The following is a 23,675-nucleotide window of genomic DNA, read 5'->3' on the forward strand; positions in this document are numbered from 1 at the left end:
TTTAAATGTTTCGGGCCATCCACACAAAGACACCTCACCTGAAGGCTGGAGATTGCCGAGGGTGGGGTCATCAGATTTTGCTCCAATAGGGGGTTAAGAGGGGTGGTGCCTGGCAGATGAGTGGCACGCCAGTAGACCTCCAGATATTCAGCGAGGTGCTCACAGGCGTCCTCCAACTGGTTCTCGTCCAAAATGACATCAAACATCTCCTGATGGGGAGACAGGGTGGAGGAGAAGATGACATGCAGGGGATGGAATTAGAAGATATTATATAAAATATCTTATGATGGTGGTCAGGTGATGGGAGATGACGTTGAGCGACAGGTAGGATAATGGCTCTATGGAACAACATGCAACATGACTTTTGTCAGAATGTGGTTTGGAAAAGCAAGCGTTTGCATCAGTAGAACTGTAGCAAGGCCAGTCTAAATAAGTTTAGTTTAGAACTAAGCAACGCATGGGGCTTCCTTAAACAGTTGAAGAGCAGTCAATCAAGTGAGAATGAAGAACAAACATTTAAAATTACACCAGTTCGCTAACAATGTGAGACACAAATTTACCTTAATTTCCAATAAAAAGACAATGTAGTCAGACAGATGTGCCCTAAATGAAAACCTGCAGTTCTCATACTTGCAATCATATATCAGCCATTGACAGTTTGAGTAAAATTTTTAGGGCTGTCAGAGTTTGACTGGTAATCAGGTCTATTTAAACAGAGGAAAACAGCTCAATTATGGCATAGATTTTAAATAGTTCTGTCATCATTTACTCACCCTGGTTTATTTCCAAAAACTACTAGTTTCTATGCAATTGCAATGAATGGGTACTTTCAAGCTTCAAAAAGGAAGCAAAAGCACCATACAAGTCCTGCATATGCTATACTTCAAGTTTTCTGAAACCAAACATACAACAAATGTAATTCACTGAAAATTGTGACATCTGCCCTAACTATCATTGGTGAGATTTCATGAGACAAATCGTTCAGATCTGGTTTTGTGAACCAGATCAACCAATTCATGACAAAGATCATTGAATAGGATTTGTGAGTCATACTTGTATGGGGCTTTAGTGACTTTCTTACAACTCAACAGTCCCTAGTCATTGCAACTGCATGTAAAGGAGCAACCCGTGCCAGTTTCTCAAAATATCTTCCATGTTCCACACAAGAAAGAAAGTCATATGTATTAGGAACAAAATGAGGGAGAGTAAATAATAATAGTTTTTAGAAAATATATATTTTGGATTTATAGTCTAGACATTGCTGTACATCAGGGGTGTCCAATCCTGCTTATGCAGAGTTTAGCTCCGTCAACCCAGCCAGGAAGTTTTAAGTGATCCTGAAGACCTTGATTAGATGGTTCAAGTGTGTTTAATTAGAGCTAGAGCAGATAGTGGCCCTCAAGGAGCAGGACTGGACACTTCTGCTGTACATGCATTACTCATTTATGAGTTTACATGATATACCAGGGCCCATCCCATAATGTATTATGGCAGCCTAGCTCTTTAAGAGCTTTTCAAGTACCTTTTATAAAGGACATATTGTATAAAAAAACTTAAAAAAACTATCCAATTATATTTGTGAGGGTGGATCTTGACAACATTTACTAACACTGATGTTCATGGACGTCGGAAGCAAAAAAAATGTGGGTGGGTCCTCCCTCAGAACATTTTTACTGGAGTAGATGCCATTTACATTAAGTGCAAATAGCCCGCCTTGTTTACTAAACGTCAGACAAAATTACAGAAGACACTGAATTATTTACAGTGCCAATAGTATAGGGGTAAGGCACACAGCAGAAAGTTTTGACCCAAATTGACCCAAGATTCGAATCTGCATTTTGCCGAAATCGCTCTACTCCCTTTTTCCAATCATATATCAGAAAAATTAAGAAAATAATCGAAGAGTGGACATAAAGCGTCTATATCCCAATATCATTGGTCTTAAAAAGTGGGTGGGTCTTGTCCCACCCATATACTACGGTTCCGACGCCCATGCTAATGTTGAATCTACAGTATTTTAAACAGCTCTGTTATGTGTGTGTGTCCGTTTAAACTTCAAGAACTTACAGGGGGACACTGAGCAAGTTTATCTGCTGCCATCATCTGAACATTGAGGTGTTTGCTCTGTGATTTACCCCTCGACTTTATCAACCGCTGCAGGACCTGCAGAAAGAGAGGACGAATGAGAATCAAACTGTTAGCTTTTTTGAAATGAATATATATATATGTATGTATGTATGTATGTATGTATGTATGTATGTATGTATGTATGTATGTATGTATGTATGTATGTATGTATGTATGTATGTATGTATGTATGTATGTATGTATATATATATATATATATATATATATATATATATATATATATATATATATATATATATATATATATATATTAAGCTATTCCATGAAATAGTGCACACACGTGATCATGAGACTCACCTTTGGAGAGGTGACCTTGACATACACTATAATGGGAGCTAGTGAGGTTTTAGCTAGCTGCGCTGGATGGTTAATGGTGTCTGCATCCAGAATCACCAGTTGAAGGGTTTTGGCCAACTCAAATATTCTCTCGATCTCACTCTGTACCTCCGCTGGGTGCACAAACAGACAAACAGCACCCACAAAACATGAAGCCCGAGAAAACAGAAGGAGAAAATGCTCAAAAGCTCTAATGTACAGAGTTCAACAACATAGATTTTGTCTGCTGGTTTTTATTTTTTCACATTTTTTTATACCTATTGTCACAATTTTGACCTTGTTAACCAGCTAGATAATGTAAACTTGGTAACATATTACATTTTATGCATTTATCATTTGCAACAACAGATTTCAGCGCATCACATTAAAGCAACTGTTTAAGTATGCAATCTCCAAAACTGGGCAATTGATGTTATCTTATTGTTGAGCTCTGAAGGTTGTACAGTATAGCAAGTGTTTAGGGAGTTGATGTTCTCACCCAAACTGGTCCGTGTGTTAGACCGCTCCATGATAGGTCTTTTGTTGAGAACCGATCTCTTGGCCAAAGAAAGGTCAGCGGTCACCCGGGTTATAGAAATCCTGTCAGCATAACAATCCATTAGTCACTTAATGATGAGAAAGAAAGATTGCAGGTCACTGAAAATCCTGTCTCCACCATAGTAATCCATTATGATGTGCCAGTTCTATTTTATATAACTTAACTTAAATTTAGGTCTGTTCCTCGTACAAAGCTTTAGAAGACATGAAATGCAATCACATGAGTTGTATGGACTACTTTTATGAATGTTTTTTGGAGCTTGACAGACGCTGCCACCATTAATTTTCATTGTAAGTACATGAGTGTGAGTAAACGGCGATTATTCAAACACATACACTGAATAAATATTTTTTTTTTTACGTTTTTGAAAGAAGACTTTTATGCTTACCAAGGTTGCATTTATTTGATAAAAAATACAGTAAAAACAGTAATATTGTGAAATATTCCTCAAGAAACATTTCTTATTACTAACAATGTTGAAAACCATGATACACTACCATTCAAAAGTCTGGGTTAAGTAAAATTAATAAAATATTTGTATTCAGCATAGAATGACCCAAATACATTTATAATGTGAGAAACATTTCTATTTCAAATAAATACGTTTTCCACATTGATAATAATAAGAACCATTATTAATAATTGAGCATCAATCATCATATCGGAATGATTTCTGAAGGATCATGTGACACTGAAGACTGGAGTAATGATGCTGAAAATTCAGCTTTGATCACAGGAATAAACTACATTTTAAAAAATAAAGTTATTTTAAAATGTAATAATATTTCACAATGCTATTGTTTTTACTGTATTTATGATCAAATAAATGGAGCCTTGGTGAGCAGAAGAGACTTCTTTAAAAGAAACATTAAAAAAACCCATTAAAAATCGTAATTATTCAAAAGTCTTTACCGGTAGTGTATATCTTATACATATAAAATCGAGAAATGTGCCAAGATGTCTTTTAGAGCTCACCGTCCATCAAAGCGATGTTTGAGAAAGTCAAACAGAGCTTTCTGCATCATATCTGTCACCTGTCGACAGACACGACACATGAGACAACCAATTTCAAAATCAAATTCAGAGGGTTGTATGATATCTAGCGCTCACCTCATAGCCCTTCAGTGAAGGCCCAACCAGAACCACAGGCCTCATGGACGGCACCACATCATATGGAGGAATGTGTTCAGTCTAATTGAGAAAGACAAGAACGGCACTGTCACACAGAACCACAGCCTCAAGTACAACCAAACAAACCGAAAATTTGAATTATTCAATTCTCATGCATATATATTTTCTGAGATGAAGCGTTCTCAGATACTTTCCTACTGTTTACATTATCTAGTGCTGTTATAGAAATCATTCGATATAGTTCATTCACTAAACTAAAAGATTTTGGGGCCAGTAAGATTTTTTAAAACTATTTTTTTAAAGACATTAATACTTTTATTCAGCAAGGACACATTCAATTGATTTAACAAAAAAAAAAAAATCAATATTCAAATAGAAAACAGTTATTTAAAATTGTAATAATATTGCACAATATTGCAGTATTTTGGATCAAATAAATCCAGCTTTGGTGAGCATGAAACAGAGCATTAAAAATTCTTACTAACTCCAAAGCTTTGAACAGTATTGTAAGTGTATTTTTGGCCCTTTTGTGTGTGTTTTGGCAGCGATACCAAAAGAGGGTTTCCAATAAGTATCCCATTAAATCATTTGCTCAAATATGTTTCAACCTGTCTGAGTCTGACCAATCGCAAAGAGAGATACTATACGATATCTAACACTTAGCCATATCAACACACCTACCTGCTTTAGCTTCTGTTTGGCTTTTGGAAATGAGAGAACAGATCAGAATCAGTATTCAGAAGATTTCAGAGGGATAATTACTCATTTTTTACTGTATTCTGAACTTTTACGGGTTTTATCCTACTGTATTTGACAGTGGATGCTTAACCTGCAGCAGAGTGTGCCATGCATTATGTTTAGAAGAGGAGGAAAGAATAAGAACAAAAGCAAGGGAAGAATAAACTCACTGATCTTCAGCCCTACTGATATTTTGCTCATTTGAGGCAGCATTCGCAGCCACACACATCCCCTGCAAAGCAGCATGGAGCCCAGGCCCTGTCATACTCACTCTCACCTGCAGATGGCGGCGTGGATCTCCAACCTCCTGATACCATGTCACCAAGGCTTGAGGAGGAGTTACCACTTTTCCTGCGGAGAAAGAAAAAAAAAATCAGCATATGACACCACATGCCTTCACACACAGAATTGGTAAGCTATCTGGACATTACCAGAATTGTCAGCTTCATTAAGACTAAACTCCCAGAAACAATACAGTAGGGGAACAATACATGACCTGCTGCATATGCTGAGATTCTGAACTGTGCAATCAGAGGACACTTTGCTTTTCCATAAGGACAAGGTGGCTCAATCGTCAGATTCGGTGGGTGATTAGATTTTACACAATGTTAGGTGTGAGTAAATCTGAACTTGATACCAATAGTAAATGTGCATCAAAATTTTTTACCATATTCAATTGATTAACCCTTTAAAGCCTGACATACTGCATAAAATAATAGTAAAAAAAAAATAGACATTTCTGAAATCGAACAGTTTAGTTTTTGTTGAGTATAATATTTGGCTTTTATGGCTTATATAGTATTTAAAGGAACGCGCCGACTTTTTGGGACTTCTTATCTATCTTATTCACCGTAGCCCCCAGAGTTAGATAAGTCCATAGTACACGATGTAACTAAACACATCACAACATGTAAATAGGAAAATGTTGGCGTTATTGTGTCACTTATTGAGCAGTAGGCTAGCTGGAGCCATTTACCTCCAGTCTTTGTGCTAAGCTAGGCTAGCGGTGGGTGCGTTAGACAGAGTTATGCCACGCACGGAGATGAGAATGGTGTGTATGGACTTATCTAACTCTGGGGGATACGGTGAATAAGATAAAGTCCCAAAAAGTTGGCGTGTTCCTTTAATAAGAGAATATGGAGCTCATTCTCGAGGAAGAAAAAGAGGCCCAAACTGAGCAAAAATATGCAATTTGGTGCAGATGCTGATATTTATATGACAAAAATGTAGGATGAAATTTTGATAGTTTGTAAAGTAAATCAATGAGACTACTTACATAAAATCATTTATCACTTTATGGGCCCTATTTTAACGATCTGAGCGCATGGTCTGAAGCACATGGCGCAGCCGCAGGTGCACTTAAAATCCACTTTTGCTAGTTTAACGACGGAAAAAACAGTCTGCGCACCAGGCGCATGGTCTAAATGGGTTGTCCCTAGTCTCTTAATGAGTCATAGGTGTGTTTTGGGTGTAACGTGCAATAAACCAATCAGAGTCTCATCTCCCATTCCCTTTAAAAGCCAGTTGCGCCTGCACCATGGCGGATTCGCTATTTATATAGCAGAATTTGCAAGCAGAAAGACTGAACGCTTCTCCAGAGAGGAATCCTATTATTTTTAATATTTGGCATGTTTGTGTGCTGCTGCGCATTCCTGTGTGTATAACAAGCAGAGTGTACATGTACATTGTCTACCCGCCTATAGGCGCATATTACTAACGCGCCCCCTTTAAATAACACTAAAATAATGCGCTATTGACTTTAGACCAGGTTTTGCTATTTAAACAACGTGGCGCTGGATGTGAAAATGATAACTGCGTCGGGCTGAAACTAGCAAAAAACACTTGCGTCGTGCCTGGCGTCGCATTGCGCCGGGTGTATGATAGGGCCCTATATCTCCCAATACTATGTCTTATTAAGAGGATATTTAAATGCTTAGTTTTTATGATCAAAGCTATTTAGTTTTTATTGTGGTAACTAAACATATAATGCAATGCAATACAATACAATGATGATTGAAGGATGAACAAATAAACGTTCCTCAAGAGCCTGATGGATCTTATTAGATACTCACATTTTAACATGATTTTTCCAAAAAATTATATAGATTATATAGATGCCTTAGAAATATGCGTATCAAATAAGATACAGTAGGTTTTATAGGGTTAACATAAAATAAATTTGATAACACTTTAAAATAAGGTTCCAGTAGTTAACATTACATTACATGAATTAACAATGAGCACATTTCCATGCATCCAAATGTAATCCAACGTTTTTCTGGATACGATGTCTGAAATAGATATAGAATGCAGTTGTGCATAATCTTGGCATAAAGAGAAAGAGAGACCTCTGTTGTTTTTGCTCCTGTTTGAGTCTCATGGCCTCCAGTCGGAGGGGGCTGGGAATGAAGCTGATGTCTGCCCCCTCTTTCACCAGCCTTCCAATCCACCAGTCATTATTGTACTTCTGCAACACAAGGAAAAAACACACTCAGCACAATTACGAAGAGCCATTATGGTATTATGGATATTGTTAGCCAATAGGACTGACCTGCAGAACGTTCCACACGTTCGTCTGCATGTATTGTACGTGCATCTCACCTCTTTAATGTGCAGAAAGTCTTTGGCTTCAAAGTTTATGGCAGCACCCTGAACAGGACAGTCCTCATCTAGAGCCCCGCAATAATTCACATTCGTCTTCACTGCGAACGCTACAGGTTTGGACTGCCAGAGAAAGCAATGTTAATAATCACATAGCTGTGGGGGTGTGTGTGAGAGGCTGATTTTTAATGCTAAAAACATGCAATTTGTTAAACTCAGTCATTTTTCCTTTCTATATAATCTGAATAAATGGTTTTCAGTCTTTACAGACTCAGGGACCCTCCACCCAAACTCTCAGTCAGCCCACGGCCCCAATATTAAAAAACTAAATGATCTGCATAGTAACTATATAAATAATGATCTAATATAACTAATGCAAGTAATTAAATTAATAGGTAACATTACATTATATAATGCTTACCAGGTGATGTTATGTACATTCAAATAGAAAGTAATTGAATAGAACTGTATATGTAATGAATTTATATGAATTCTACATGAAAGTGAACCATTATTAGTATTTTTGTGTACAATTTGGGACAAAATGTTGTAAGATAAAGCAAAAGGTCACAATTTATATGAAGTGTCTTTAACTACTATGAACCTAAATTAGCATGAGATGCATGCAATTAATTTTTTCAGTTTAGCACATTAAAAATATTTAACGCAAGTAACGCAGCACCTGCTTTTTCTGTCATCCTTTGGCTAGCGTTACATTATATGATCACACTCTTATTCATGCAAATGCTTTTAAACCATTCAAGTGCGACAAGACAAAAGATGCACAGAAAGACGTGTGCCAGAATTGAGTTCTCTTTTGCGCTTGAATGAACAATAACACACAGAATTATGCCAAAATGCCAGTTTTGTCGACTATTCTCTTAAGAACAGTCTTAAATTAGTTAAATAACGTCTTAAATGAACTTAAAGAGTTGTGAGAAAATGTCATGTCATGTTCGGCAGCAGGAGATCTTAAAGTGACAGCAGGCTAATAAACCAGTTACTGAGATGTCTGTCATTAATGTTAATCAAAGAACAAAGGTAACAGAAAATTGTAGCTTTAATAAGGATTAATCTATGTTTAATTGATTATTTATGTAGTTAAGACTGTAAAGTGCTTGATAACTGTATTCAATTTCTGTATATGTCTAACAGGGAGGAAGGCCACCGGTAAATATGACATTAATATATGTGAAGATTGTTTTAAGTTCACTTAAATTAAAAGTTTTTTTTAAAGCCTAATAAACGTTGAAATCGATATAGCTTTCAATTATATTTTAATGCTGAATGTCTATCATTAATGTTTAAAAAAATATTTTCATAGAGACATCAGTAGAAGTATTAGTGTCAGTGATACTGGCCTTCATTCATAAAAAGATGCCATTACAACAAATATTTAAAATATACTTTGAGTTGTTAAGTTGTTTCTACATTAATTTGGAGATTAACTGTGAAAACTATAACAAACAATTAATTATTAACAATTAATATTTTGTGATTGTGATTTAGTTATTTTTTTTATTGATTGACAGCACTAGTACATACATGTTTCTTAAATCAATAATTGCACTGTTGACCTTTTCCTTACGGCTTAACCCACCCTTAAACCAAACCAAACCAGTCCCTAACCTCACCCGTATCCGTCTCAATAGCAGCAAAAGTGCAATACAACACAATAAGTATACATTGTACATCATTATTATTTTTGATGTAAGTACATAGTAGTTAAATACACCTAATATAAAGTGTGATCAAGTAAGAAAATACATTTATTTATATGTATTTTTCACGAACCCCATGCAGTAGATTCATAGACCCCTGCTTGAAAACCTTGGAAACAAATGCACCAGGCTTATATTACACTACATTATGCTAATTGTTTAATGCTATTTTTTTTAGTTCAGCAAACACATTTGTTTGCAGCAATATCAAGAAACAACGAATTGAGTTCACAATATTTATCTAAATGCTAAGAATATGTTGTTACTTGAACCAATTTGCATGGATGATCCCCTGTTCCAACACATTTCTAAAGCTACATACAGACGGAGAATTTTTGCTGCCCATTGTGCAAAGAAAGAGTAAAAGCCCAGAACCTTGGCTCTCTCGAGCTGCAGCTGGGCCTGGCGTTCGGCTTCACGCCGATACGCCTCGCGGTCCTCCTCCGCTGACAGGTCGGAATCCGAAGGTCTGCTCGTGTACGAATCGGCTGAACCCTGCAGAACGGGGAATAGAGATAACCAAGAATGAAAAGCTACAGAAAATAGCCCATAACTTTGTAAACATAGCTCAGCTAGTCATAACACTCTCATCAATCCCCACAAAACATAATAAGATGATGGCCTGTGTACCATTAAAACAAAACTCTTTTGGAATCTAGAAAATGGCCAGAGGTTTACGATGACACAAGAAACAACTATTAACAATATTGAAAGTTAAACAGTATATGACATGCAAAGTTAATGTACAGTATGTGTTCTACTTTATATGTGAACAAGCATATATTTGTCAAAAGTGCTCTTATTTATGTGCTACTTAAAAAACTGTAAATGAATGAGAGCCGCAGAGTTCGGAGAACACATAATATGTGCACAATAACAAAAGTCATTTAAAATAAACCTTTATAATTAAACCATTTATAAAGTGATACGATATCGTAGAGTGTGATTTACAACATTATATACTATAGCCAGTGTGCATGTGGCAAAATGTTAATTGTTAACATAAAATATAGGCTAACATTTAGCGATGTAGAAGTCACCATGAAATCATGGCGGGGCAACCTGTCACTCACATGAGATTGGCCAATAGCACACCACTACTATTCAACCATCCGATCAATTCCCCATGGACAAAATCAAGTCCCGTCCTACATTTCACTCGGATACATGTCACAGTAGGGAAGAAAAGACTATTGCAACTTCTGTTTCATGCGGACTTTAACAGGTCTTTCACTTTACTCAAAAGCACACAAAGTAACACTTAATTTCAGCATTTACTGTTCTGATCCAGCTGCAAAGCATGCTGGGGAACTAAAAATCCTCTACCGAGTTTCAGTTAATGCTAAAAAATAATTCATAAGTAGGGCTAAGCGCAATGGATTTTTCTACTGGCCCCACCACAAAAAAAGTAAAATAAATAAATAAAAGAAAAGAAATAAGAAATTAATAATTAATAAAAAAAAACAAATACATTTAATAAATAAGGTTATGACACCAAAGACGACTAACCTACCTTGTATATAATTTTAAATATTGTTAAAGACAAGTAAACAGTTAGCAATAAAATAAGAACAAATACTATATATATAGCACAAATAAATACAAAAGAACAAAGACACAAATGAAATAAACAGTAAAACAAACAGGTACAGAATTTGAATAAAGTAATCAAATGTAAAATAACACTGCATAGTCTTCATTGTATAAATAAAATATAGATTAATTCTTATTAAAGTTACAAAAGCTATTCAGTCATGAGCAGTGAGCAATTTTTTCTTTGTCTTGTTTGATTAACATTAAAAACATAGACAGTAGCAGAAATATTAGGCTGCTGTCCCTTTGACCTGCATGGATCCAATATACTGTTTTTCCATTCCACTGCACTACTTTTCCATTGTTTATCAATGTAAACATGCACTAGACGAACATCTTTAACTATTGCGCTCCCGTCTTTTGCAGCATCTCATCATCTTTTTTCCATTCCATTGACCTGCATCTTACGCGGTACTTCCACGTACTGATACATGTGTGCGTGACCTTTCCCACGTGATCACAACAACACCGAAGTCGCTCATTTGAGGTTAAAAAGTATTTCAATGTTTACTTTTTTTTAGAAAATGACAGATGGTTTCCCTAGATAAGACCCTATTCCTCGGCTGGGATCGTGCAGAGCCCTCTGAAGCCCTTCGAAACTGCATTGATTTGGACCATCAACCCATTGGTTGCAATTGAAAACCATTATGTGGAGAAAAATCCTGGAATATTTTTCTAAAAAAAATTCATTTATTTTCGACTGAAGAAAGAAAGACATGAACATCTTGGATGAGATGGGGGTGAGTAAAATTATCAGGAAATTTTCATTTTTAAGTGAACTAATCCTTTAAATTAAGTAGAAGCAAAATGTTCAGCAATTGTGTCGCTTTAACTCATTTTAATTAAGTAAACTTAGCAACTGTCAAAAATCATCTTTTACAGTGTACAATTAACCACTGTGGCAACACCAGAGCTGAAATGCTTATGGTCAGTGAGGCATCAAATGCTGCTCCAATGGTCTGAACAGTCCTAATGGGCACAGCCAGTTTTAAACCATCCAAAGAAACACATATCCAACAGATTCCACTGGGGTAAAAATGGAGCCTGTACACTACAAATGTTGGTAATTCATTAAATGCATTAGATACGACTGTAATCTGTGGCATAGTGATCCTCTCAGATTTCATCTGTACGGCCTCTTAGGTGACAGATTACTACAGCACAAGAGCGGCGAGCCTGAGGCAGTCAATGTTTTGACTATAAATAATAAAACAAAAATCACCCAAATATGCCAATCACAGTGGAATTTGCATTTCAAAGCGATACCAAAATCTTCCATAACCATTAAAATAATGAAGTGAAAGACGGTTCTAAAATGTATGGGTCCAGACCAACAATAATCTTACAAAACGTAACAAATCTTACAAATTACCTCTCTCTGACATTCAAAATCATAATCTCTTTGCAAAAATCCAGGTAGCCAGGTAAATTCCACCTACCTTCTTCAAGACAGTGGTTTGAGGTGTGCTTTTAATGCTATCTCATTCTCTCTGAGCTCTAGAGAGACTCCAGGACTCTCTAAATCATAGTCCTGTGGTTGCTGGCCCTTCCTGGTTCGCTCTGAAGAGCAATAACGATCAACGCCAGTCAAAAACAACACCAAGATCCAGCACCCAAAACAGAGCAGTCATGACTGCCCTTAAAACCTCACAGCAGGGATGGAGGAAGACGAAAGACAGGGAGAGAGAGAGAGGGAGAGGGAGAGTGTGTGTGTGTGTGTGTGGAACTCAGGAGACAAATGAAATGCAAGCAGCCGGTACAAGCTGTTAGAAGAAGAAAAAAAATGGAGGGAGGGTTGAAAATGAGCACCTCAGGACTAGCCGAGCTGCAGTGAGCAGAATGCTTTGGGGGAAAATGACTGAACGCTTAACAAACAGTGTATTGGCATCATCACCACCAACAACTTTTTCAGCTATACTGAAGACTCACATCAGCATTTACTATTTCCACGATTCCATAATCATTTGAAAAAAACATCTTTGATGTTTCAATGTTGTCAAAATCAATTTTTTAGATTTTTGAAGTGTTTGGAAAACTAATCTGTCATTCAAAATCGATTTAATCTAAATTAACAGTACATTTTAGGATTTAAAAATGAAATTTTAGAAAAATAATCAATAAGAATCATATATGTTTTATAATATTAGTGCTGTCAAATCGATTCATCGCGACCACACGGGCCAGCCTTCGCTCTCCACGTGCATCAATGAGCCTTGGCCGCCCATGACCCAGTCGCCGGTTCTCCACTGTTCCTTCACTGGAGCACTTTTGATAGAGACTGACCACTGCAGACCGGGAACACCCCACAAGAGCTGCAGTTTTGGAGATGCTCTGACCCAGTCGTCTAGCCATCACAATTCGGCCCTTGTCAAACTCGCTCAAATCCTTACGCTTGCCCAGTTTTCCTGCTTCTAACACATCAACTTTGAGGACAAAATGTTCACTTGCTGCCTAATATATCCCACCCACTAACAGGAGCTGTGATGAAGAGGTATTCAGTGTTATTCACTTCACCTGTCAGTGGTCATAATGTTATGCCGAATTGGTGTGTGTGTGTGTATATATATATATATATATATATATATATATATATATATATATATATATATATATATATATATATATATATATATATATATATATATATATATATATATATATATATATATATATATATATATATATATATATTCACACACACAAACCTTTATGTTAGATACGATTAATCGCGACTAATCAATTTGACAGCACTAAATTACATACTATAATACAACCCCAGTTCCCATTTTGTAAAATGTAATAAAATTAAGATTCTGTGATTTTTTTTTAATTCAATTTAACCTTTATTTAACTGACAGAAAAGATTTCAGATGTTTTCACTGGGCAAATAAATTTGGAATTAGTTTTTTTTATTTTGTAAATATAAACAAATTTTGATTTTGATGTCTGCTACACACTCCAAAAAAGTTGGGACAGAGGCAAAATAAAAGTGAACAGATTATAGATCATATTTCTCAATGCATGGTCTTTCACCATCTACCATACATAATATTGTGAAAAGATTCAGGGAATCCAGTGAAACCATCATGCTACTCTGTTAAATACAACTACAAGTCATGGGCTCTGGAGTACTTTGGAAAACCATTGTCACTTAGCACAGTCTGCCGCTGGATCAAGAAATACAACTTGAATCTCTGTTACGCTAGGAGAAAGCTATAGATCTGTTCAATGCAGATATGCCGCCGAGTTCTCTGGGCCCGAGCTCATCTCAGATGGTCCAAAACACAGTGGAAATGTGTGCTGCGTTCATTGTATGGGGGTGCATCAGAGCAAACGGTATGGCTGACTTGCACGTATGTGAAGGTAGATCTGCTGCCCAGATATGTCTCTTATTGAAAAATGTATGGCCCATCGTGAAAAGGAAAATCAGACAACAAAGAACACAGACTGTTGAACAGCTGTCTTGTATCAGGAGAGATTGGGCAAAAAATCCACATGGATAACTGCAACAATTGTGAAGTGAGTATCCTCACTTCACAAACATTTAAAAAATGTAATTAAAAGGAAAGGTGAGGTGACACAGTGGTAAACATGCCTCTGTACCAACTTTTTGGGAGTGTTGCAGTTATCAAAATCAAAATGTGTTGGTGAAAAAAACAATTAAGTTGGTCAGTGAAAACATTTTTTTGGTACTTTTGTCAGTTAAATAAAGGTTAAAAGAGAATGAACAAATCACAGATTCTTAAATGGATACTTCACCGCTGGAAAGATGAATGTGTATTTAAATTGGGTCATTTATGTAGTGGTAATGTAAAAATTATTTTAGAAGTTGGTGCCTTCTAGACCGAGAAAAGCCAGAAAATGTATTTTTGGCTCATGTGGATGAAAGACAACAACTCCCAGAATGCACTTGCTTCGCTGCTCTACGAGGTCACTCCCATCGGTTACATCACTTGCCCACTGCAGCACCGCCCCACTGTAGTTTTCTTTTTAAAGTAATACAATAATTTAGTTCAGTTAGAGAACCAACACTACAATTAAAAACTGAACGTGTCTGCTCAATACAGCCCGAGCCGAATGAGAGTCGCAGCACATTCAGCAGCAGGAGATTTCATTCATTAGAGAGCAAACAGCTGACAGACCAGATGATCGCGGAAGATTTGGTTTCAAAGCGAAATGCGCCTATTTAAGTGAGTTTGTCATTGTACCTTTTTATTGTTGTTTTTCATGAAGAATAATAGGCTAATGCACCCACAATTCAAGCAACCCGCCCCCGATTTGGCACTAATTCTAAACCGAAACTAAAATGAGCACGGCCGCCCGGGCATTTATTCACGGCCGCACAGTCATTCACAGAGCGTGTCCAGTCTGGCGCGTTTTCAGTTCATGCCTATGGAAGCTTAACTTTCATTGAAAACACTTGCTTTGCTCTGCACCACTCCGTTATGATTGCCCGAGCCGAGCGGCCGTGCGCATTTACATTCTGTGAGTGAGATCCCACCCACTATGGGCGGGTTGAAAACATGCGGAACTAGCTCCTACTACTGGTTGTAGTCTCTAGCCTCTGGCCAAAAAAGCCTCAGATGACTCTAAATGACGCTATTTTTCTTCCAGACATAAAATACATAAATCTTTCGTCTCAGGGGGACATGAGGGAGGGAAGCACGATCATTCGAATATACTACCGGGTTTCTACTGATACAAAGCTTAATGCTATTTGCTGAAGTAACGCTTTAAATGTATTGCATTTTACAAAATGTCCCAACTTTTCTAGAATTGGGGTTGTATAATTAAAAATATATAATTACATTCTGAGATATTTCTAGGTCACTAATTAAATGTCGATTTGTAATAATGGCCATGTGGCTCCTTTGTGGAAAAGGTCAGATGTTCTTCCTTCCACTGAAGCACTGAAGATGCTCTTTGGATCATTATATTAATTACAATACCGGTATATAATTTATAATAAAAAAGGGAAAAATGTAAAATATAAACATTTACATTAGTGCTTTCAGACTTTTTAACCCCACTGTACATAATACATAGCAAATATGATAGAAATGACAAACTCACTGAAATGAATACATGCAAACATATTTAACTCAATTCATTTAATTGAATACACATTTAACTCAATTATTTTAAATTTTACACAAATAACTGTTTACTTAAAATTGACTATCAATATTTGAAAATGGAAAATGTGCATTATCCATTGGTCACTTATGTTAATCGGCCAATCTGGCACAGATGCTGATAATCTCAAAAAGATCAAATATCTCAATGAATCAAACATATATATCACACATGGAGTGGAAATCTCAAAACATGTACTGCTCCATAAAGCATCCCAGTGAAAATCAGTGCCATCTACCCAGTGTTCTAACATTTTGTTTTAACAATGCCATATTGACGAGGAATGAGGTAAAGCACACGCACACACCCTTATCGACTAAATTCACGACAGCACACAGAAGAAGAAAAAAGGCGAGAAAGTGCAGACATTAGCATATTTAACTCTCTCCAGCTCTGAACAGAAGGCTTGTTTTTGCAGATTCAGCTATTTTATTGTGAGCTGTGTGTCATCGCCGTTGTCTCTGTGTAGCATTCATCCAACATTAGTAATTAATCTTCCTCATAACAAAAGATAATTGAGCTCTACTGTGCTGTTCTCTTTTTGGCGAAGGATATTGATTTGATGGAGATATATTGGCTAGCTCACAGAAAACAACACAAAGAAAAGATGTATTGTGTTTGTACATTTTAATCAAAGGCGTGCATTCAGTTCCAAAACTTGAGCTCGATTTTTACACATTCTTGCATGAAGGTTGTTGTGGATGGTGCCAAGCATGGTCGCTAGGGTGTTCTGAGTGTTTTTAACACATTGCTAAGTGCTAGGATGTTAGGGGTTTTCTAGCACGCTGTTATGCAGTTGGTGTTTTAGGTTGTTGCTAGGTGGTTGCTATATATGACTTACAATGTATGTCTATTCAAGTCTTTTTAAAGGGGACATATTATGTTAATATATACCCTTTTCACAAGGTGCAATATACATTTCTGGAGTCCCCAGAATGTGTTTGTGAAGTTTCAGCTCAAAATACCCCCCAGATCATTTATTATGGCTTGTCAAATTTGCCCCTATTTGGGTGTGAGCAAAAACATGCAGTTTTTGTGTGTCCCTTTAAATGCAAATGAGCTGTTGCTCCCTGCCCCCCTTCCAGAAGAGGGCGGATCCTTAACACGAGCTTCGGATACTACGTCAACAACAAAACGAATCTCACTCTAAAATGTCAGAAATAACCAGTTGTGGATTGCAACTCATGGACTAGCATGTACCGCCTTGTTAATCTATAAATTGTTGTATAGGTGCTCGTATGGGAACATAAAAAAGTCTGTCACTATACAATGCAAAATAAATGCGCGTTTATGAATTATGCAGACTGTGAGTGTTTTCGGGATAAAACGACATAAATGACTACAGTCAAAGACTATGGTAACTTTAGCCGTACAGCATTCTAGAAAGATCATTCAGAAAGGAAATTTACAAACATTCACAATATATGAAGTGCCATCCTTACTTGTTCTGGGTATGAAGTTAGAGCATGAAGTGTTGACATTGACCCATCCATCAGAAACAACTTTTTCGCAAATCCAGCGTTGTACTGACCACATTTCCTTCAAAAATGAAATTCAACTAAGATGTCCTCAGTGGCTTGGATGCCGGGAGTCTAGGAGACTACATACACTGGTACATCCAACAACAGAACATTTGTAATTAGAGATGTTCCGATACCCTTTTTCCCTTCCCGGTACCGAATCTGATACATGGGTTCAGGGTATCGGCCGATCCCGAGTACTGATCCGATACCTGGGTGTGCATCTGTATATACAGCTGTATACACTACTAGCCCTGTATGAATTGCTAGAATTATTTTATGGTGTGCAGACTTATCCCTTAATAAAACATGAACAAATACATACAGTGAACTACTGTATTTATTACAGTATTTTTATTATCTGACATGCATTTGACAGAAATATTATTTATTATCGAAAAAGAACTTCAAATGCAGCCACAAATCTAACACCGCAAACTGAAAAAGGTATTTTAGTTTTACAATATAACTATAAAAAACAAGTGCAACAACTAAATGTAGGGATATAAAAAATGATATATTAATCAGAAAATAATCTCTTTACAACCTTCTAGGCATAATTATTATTATTATTAGTAGAGACGTATTATTATTACATAGAGAAGTAGCTAAATCTACTGTAGGTTACAACAGTAGCCTAATATATTCAGAAAATGTCTTCACGTTAAACCAAACTTTGTTTTTGACAAGTTGCCGTGAACACGTTTGAGTCTCTGTGTTCATTATATGACACAGTAAATTCTCATGAAGTGACGGTTTATGCGTTCGTGACCTCATATGGTGACCATAGACTGTAAAGACGCATGTAGAGGTAGAGAAACTGGGGGAGGACAAAGACAGCGAGTGAGTGTCACGCACGTGTGTGTGTGCGCGGGCGCCCGCCATCCACACAGAGACGAAATACTGCTAAACAGCGGACATACTGCTAGCGCATTTTCATTTCTTCTTCGAAGAACCGTGCAGCAGTTAGGCAAAGCTAGCGGTCATAATGACTAGGTAACCCGCGGGTCGGGTTGGGTTGGGACGGGTTAAGAAATGTTCACTTATTTGCGGGCGGGTTGGGGCGGGTCATAAAAAAAAAAAACACAATAAAAAAATCAATGTATGTTGCCTGCAATTCCTATAGCCTATATTAAATATTTGGGTGTATCTATTTTCATATTTTATTAGGTTCTTTGATAAGGTTACAATACGAAGGCCGTAGCAACGTAACTTGCGTGATGTCCCCAAGCCTTTGGCGTCACGCGACACGTCATGAAAGCTGCGCAGCTCCCACCACCGGCAGCCACGACAACAAAAACGGAGAGATAAAAGTGAAGATGGAAGACGAGATGCAGGAGTCTAGCTGAAATAGATTAAACCCCGGTACAGTGGACGCCATTCTTTTTTTGCACAGCGAATGTAAACACGCTATGAACATTTCTGTGTGTTAAATAAAACAAAAGTTTAGTGGTTATGTAGCGTAGGCTGTAAACTGCCTATACAAATCTGAAATAAAAAATAGTTAAGCCTATTAGATACAAACGCTGCTTTGTTGAAAATTAAAGGTTGAAAATGTTTATCATTATCTGGTTATTATGACCTGATTTATGGTTCATATTCATAATAATCGTATGGTGTTGCCAGTTTACAGGGCGATGTTTCCAAGCACTTTCAGAAATAAAGGCTGTTTTCATTTACATTACAATGGCTAGTATGTCTATTTAATGGTCGCGGGCTGGGGCGGGCCAAATAATTTCAAAAAAGCCGACCTGCGCAGGGGCATAAATTTCATCTAACAGTTGGGAGGGACAATAAACATGAAATTTCTCAAGAGCAATTTTTGAAGAGGACACAAATAATACAGCCAAAATCGTACTTGTAAGATGTACCAAAAAAAAACAAAAATTTTTTGGTGTACTGAAAAATTATCTAATGTCCGTTTTTCTTTTCTCTGTCATTTTATCTGACCAACAACACAAAGCGATAGTTGTTTAGATACGATTAAGGTTCACCACGCAGTCATATTATAAATATTAAATTATCTTGCGTCCTCCACATATTATTTTATACTATGATATTCAGATATTAAGATATTCAACAGCAGCAAGCTCTCTGATCTGCCACTTATTATCAGATTGAGCAAAACCCAACACAGATCTGACAGAACGGCCGTGCGCATATACTTTCGGTTTAGAATTAGCGCCAATTTCTAGAATTTGGGGGCGGGTTGCTTGAATTTTGTGTTCATTAGCCTATTATTCGTAATGAAAAACACGAAATGTTTCGAAACTTAAAACGCATTTTTTTGTTCCGTTTGTATTGTTTTACTACTTACACATTTATTTTAAGTATATCTTGTTATATTATTTACAATACTCAGCATGTTTCTTAGGGGGGGGGACAGCCCTCAGATTGGGGGGGTCCTGTCCCCCCCGCGATTTACGCCCCTGGACCCGCGCATCACTAATGGGCAGGGTTTCCCTACTCTTACGTAGGAGTAGGGGGGAAATATGAAACCACGCATTATGAGAGATTAATAATGATTGATGGGGATTATAAAAAGTATTGGGTGGATTTTTACCATTATAGGCTGATTTTTTTCACACACACTGTGGACAACAACTTTATAAAAGTGAATTTCGCATAATTTGTCCCCTTTAAGTGTGTCTATTTGTTTGGCCTTTTATCAGGTAATAAGGGATGACTTATATGCTAATGTAAAATATTAGGGTTAGGGGTTTATTCAAATAATAAAGAGAAATAATTATTTGCCGCACAAAGCATGGCTCGTTCTCAATCACTATATTATAACGTATCATTATACTCGTCTGCCACCATTATGACATCATCGTTTTGGAAATAAATGGAACTTGATTTGCTTCCTAACAAAAGCCCACATCCACACCCTCTTTTCCTACCGTGTCCAAAGACCCAACTCTGGGTGCAGATGTTTACCACCACCCCCTTTCTTAGCGAGTCTCTGATGGCAGATGAAGTTGGTTCACACCCACTCCCGCTTTCACTGCAACACCAAATATAGCACACAACCCCCCCCCACCCATCCCGGCTTCTCCTTTCCCCTTACAGCACATAGATCATCTACCTCGCTGTGTGTAATCTCCATAGATTCACTGCATCATGGATATCATTTATCCATCGGACACATTCATAGAGATACGCCCAGGGTTATCAAACAATACCACCTCGTTGTGATGCAGGCAAAATAAAAGGAAATAATAAGACCCAGATAAGACATAATACTGTAAAGATAAGCAAATGCCTCCTGCTGTGTGTAAAACCACATTGCCGTGGGTGGAATGATAAAGGGTGCCGCTGGAATCAATGTGGTTAAAACATAGAGGAGAAAATGAATGGAGGTTCTGGGCTGGTGGGAGACGTTCTTCTGGTTGGCGAGGCCATGGCGAAGCTTCCTCCTATATTTGAAACTCAGTCCTGATTCTGTCAGCTCCAAATAACAGCCTCAAACAAAGCGAGCAGTACACATGGGAGGGAGGAGAGGAAGACAGGGAAAGGGAGAGAGAGACAGAGAAAGAGAGAGAGAGAGAGAGAGAGAGAGAGAGAGAGAGAGAGAGAGAGAGAGAGAGAGAGAGAGACAAAGACCAACGTGACCAAAAGTCCCATGAAAAAGGACGTCTCTTGAGATGCTCACATAAAACCCAAACAACAACTGCATCTGAAACACAAATTAAGCTGAGTAATATTTTCCATCTAAATGACTAAATGTTAAAATGGTTTTAAACAATTTACTTCACTGGATGGCGTTAGATTTATGCTAAACTAAAAACGAAAACATTTTTAAAATAAGAAACATTCAAGGTATACTGAAGATATAAAGGCCTGTTCACACCAATAACAATAACTATAATGATATTAGCATCCACATCAACGCACAATACAAATTGGCGGAGGGGGAATCATGCGTCCTCTTTAAAAACACATTTAAATAGAATGTCACGGAACCTACACATCCCAGCAAAAACACTCCCAATAAACTATTTGTTATTAAAGCGGCTGCGTACACAAACCACTATATTTTGAAGAGAAAAGCAAGCATACTGAATGTGAATGTGGATTTTGCATGCCAGCCTATTCTAAAAATAAATAACCATTGCCTTACCTAATGTAGGGCCCTATGAAATACATTACATTTTATTTTCACAAATTCAGTTTTTTTCCATTTTTGTGGACTCCCATTTTAATGTTTAAATTACATTTTAGTAATAAAAAAAACATGTCTAATTAATTGAAATCATAAAACGTTAATAATTTACCAATAATTTATTAAGTTTTTTTTATTATTAATTGTTTAGGGCCCTATAAAATACTTTGTTTTATTAAATTCCATTTTATTTTTGCCAAATTCTGTGTTTTCTGTTTTAAGCATTCTGTTTTTCCATTTTACTGCATTAATAACATTTTAATAATCAGTGTTTTGAGAATCAGTTCTATGAAATGTTTCTCCCACCACCCAGAAATTCTGTGTTGTATATTAAAATTTTTCTGGAAATCAAATGAAGGATAAAACATTAATTTAATTTATCTTTTAAGCAAAGTGCGGCACAACAGAGCTTTACTGTTAAAATTAAAACATGGAAGAAAATTTTTGATTATTCCTTAAATAAAGTTAATAATAATAATAATGAATTAATTATGTATTAGTGTTAGTATTATTATTACATTGAGATGTCACTAAAAATACTGTACAACAGTAATATATTTCTCATAAAGTCTTCAGGTTAAACCGAACTTTTATTTTGATAGGTTGCTGTGAAGATCTTTGAGTTTCTGTGTGTTTATGATATGATGAAAGAGATAATCACTAAAAAGCTGTCACTCATCTCAGTTCTTCATGATCTCACAAAGTTCCACTATAATCGATGAATCTGGCTGCACAATGAACCTCTTATTTAGCCTACATAATGCTTACACTTTGTTATAAGTTAACTTATAAGCAGAGGATTTGCAAGTGTGTAGAAATCGGCGCTGGACAATTTTTTTTTTGAGAAACACCTCTGATTGGCCATTGTGTTCAAGAAATCAACGCTGGAAAAACATATTGTAAATAGAAACCTTTGATGCTCTCAAGAGCACAAACACCAAATCTCTTTCACCAATATGCTATTATTATGGAGAAAACTGATCCTAGACCAGCCATCAGAAGCAGCAGCAGTCACTGTTTTTTGCCAACTGCTTCTTTAAATGCTAAAGCTATTTAAAGTTGGGTGGATTCTGATTGGCTGCCAATGTTTTTATCAGTCATCAGCTGAAAAAAAAATATATTGTTCCTCTGTCTTTACTGTTGTGGTGTGGACGTCCCTGTTCTCATAGAATTAGAATGATTATTAAAACTTTATAGCTATAGTTATTGTTAAAGTTACTATTCTTGGTGTAAACTGCCCTTAAGTATTCAAAATATAATATAATATAAAATAATAATTGAGTTGAGTTTTGAGAATATATCATTTTTTGGCCAGACAAAAGACGAATATACTGATTATGGAAATTATTTTTGCTGCGTTTTCCAATTAAGGACATCCCTGGATGTCCCCAAAGAGATGTTTTATTTTATTTAGCTCACTTCTGGGAACAAATATGTCCCCAAACTATGATTAAACACACAGACACACACACACCATCTGTAGGTAGCTCTGCAGTAGAGATGTAACATAACAGGCCGAGTGAGAGCGAATGATCTTGAAATCATCACCACAGCTCACTGCAGTGACCATCACATACATGGATTTTGATGTTTGCTAAGGCAGCATCACTTTTAATATCACATACGTATTAGTTATAATAGTAGGATTTTAACAAACTCCCAATCCCTAAGTATTATATTTCATGACTTACAAGTCACCATGAAATCAAAATTGACAATTCTTATTTTTTATGGAATATTTATTGTAAATTATTTATCCGCACACATCAATATTATTTTTCATTCATGTGCCTCTTTAATCAAAAATCTTCCCCTCCCTCTTTCAGCGACATCTCTTCTCTGATGACGTGTTTACCCGCGTGAGGGCGGGGCAACCTGTCACTCGAATGAGATCCACCAATAGCAAACCACAACCATCCAATCAATTCCCCATAGAGAAAATCAAGTCCCGCCCTACATTTGATCTTGTTCAAGACTGTGTTTTACTCAGATGGACATCACAATTGGGAAGAAAAGATTATCATAATTTCCATTTTAAAAGTTACTTTAAC

General features: G+C 36.7%; 1 protein-coding gene across 1 annotated transcript in view; it reads right to left on the reverse strand.

The window, feature by feature from the left end:
* cacnb3a (calcium channel, voltage-dependent, beta 3a) overlaps positions 1-23,675 on the reverse strand; it is a gene marked incomplete at its 5' end in the record, with an annotated part of 55,004 nt that overhangs the window by 12,625 nt on the left and 18,704 nt on the right. Inside the window, 11 exons of the mRNA XM_079802164.1 lie at positions 39-209; positions 2,068-2,163; positions 2,446-2,597; positions 2,963-3,063; positions 3,998-4,056; positions 4,133-4,213; positions 4,835-4,854; positions 5,169-5,242; positions 7,240-7,358; positions 7,493-7,615; positions 9,589-9,708. Of these exons, the coding sequence (XP_079658290.1) occupies positions 39-209; positions 2,068-2,163; positions 2,446-2,597; positions 2,963-3,063; positions 3,998-4,056; positions 4,133-4,213; positions 4,835-4,854; positions 5,169-5,242; positions 7,240-7,358; positions 7,493-7,615; positions 9,589-9,708 (1,116 nt within the window). The remainder of the gene's footprint in view (positions 1-38; positions 210-2,067; positions 2,164-2,445; positions 2,598-2,962; positions 3,064-3,997; positions 4,057-4,132; positions 4,214-4,834; positions 4,855-5,168; positions 5,243-7,239; positions 7,359-7,492; positions 7,616-9,588; positions 9,709-23,675) is intronic.

This window comes from Gobio gobio (genome assembly GCF_949357685.1).
Source record: "Gobio gobio genome assembly, chromosome: 21".
In the NCBI taxonomy this organism is placed as follows: Eukaryota; Metazoa; Chordata; class Actinopteri; order Cypriniformes; family Gobionidae; genus Gobio; species Gobio gobio.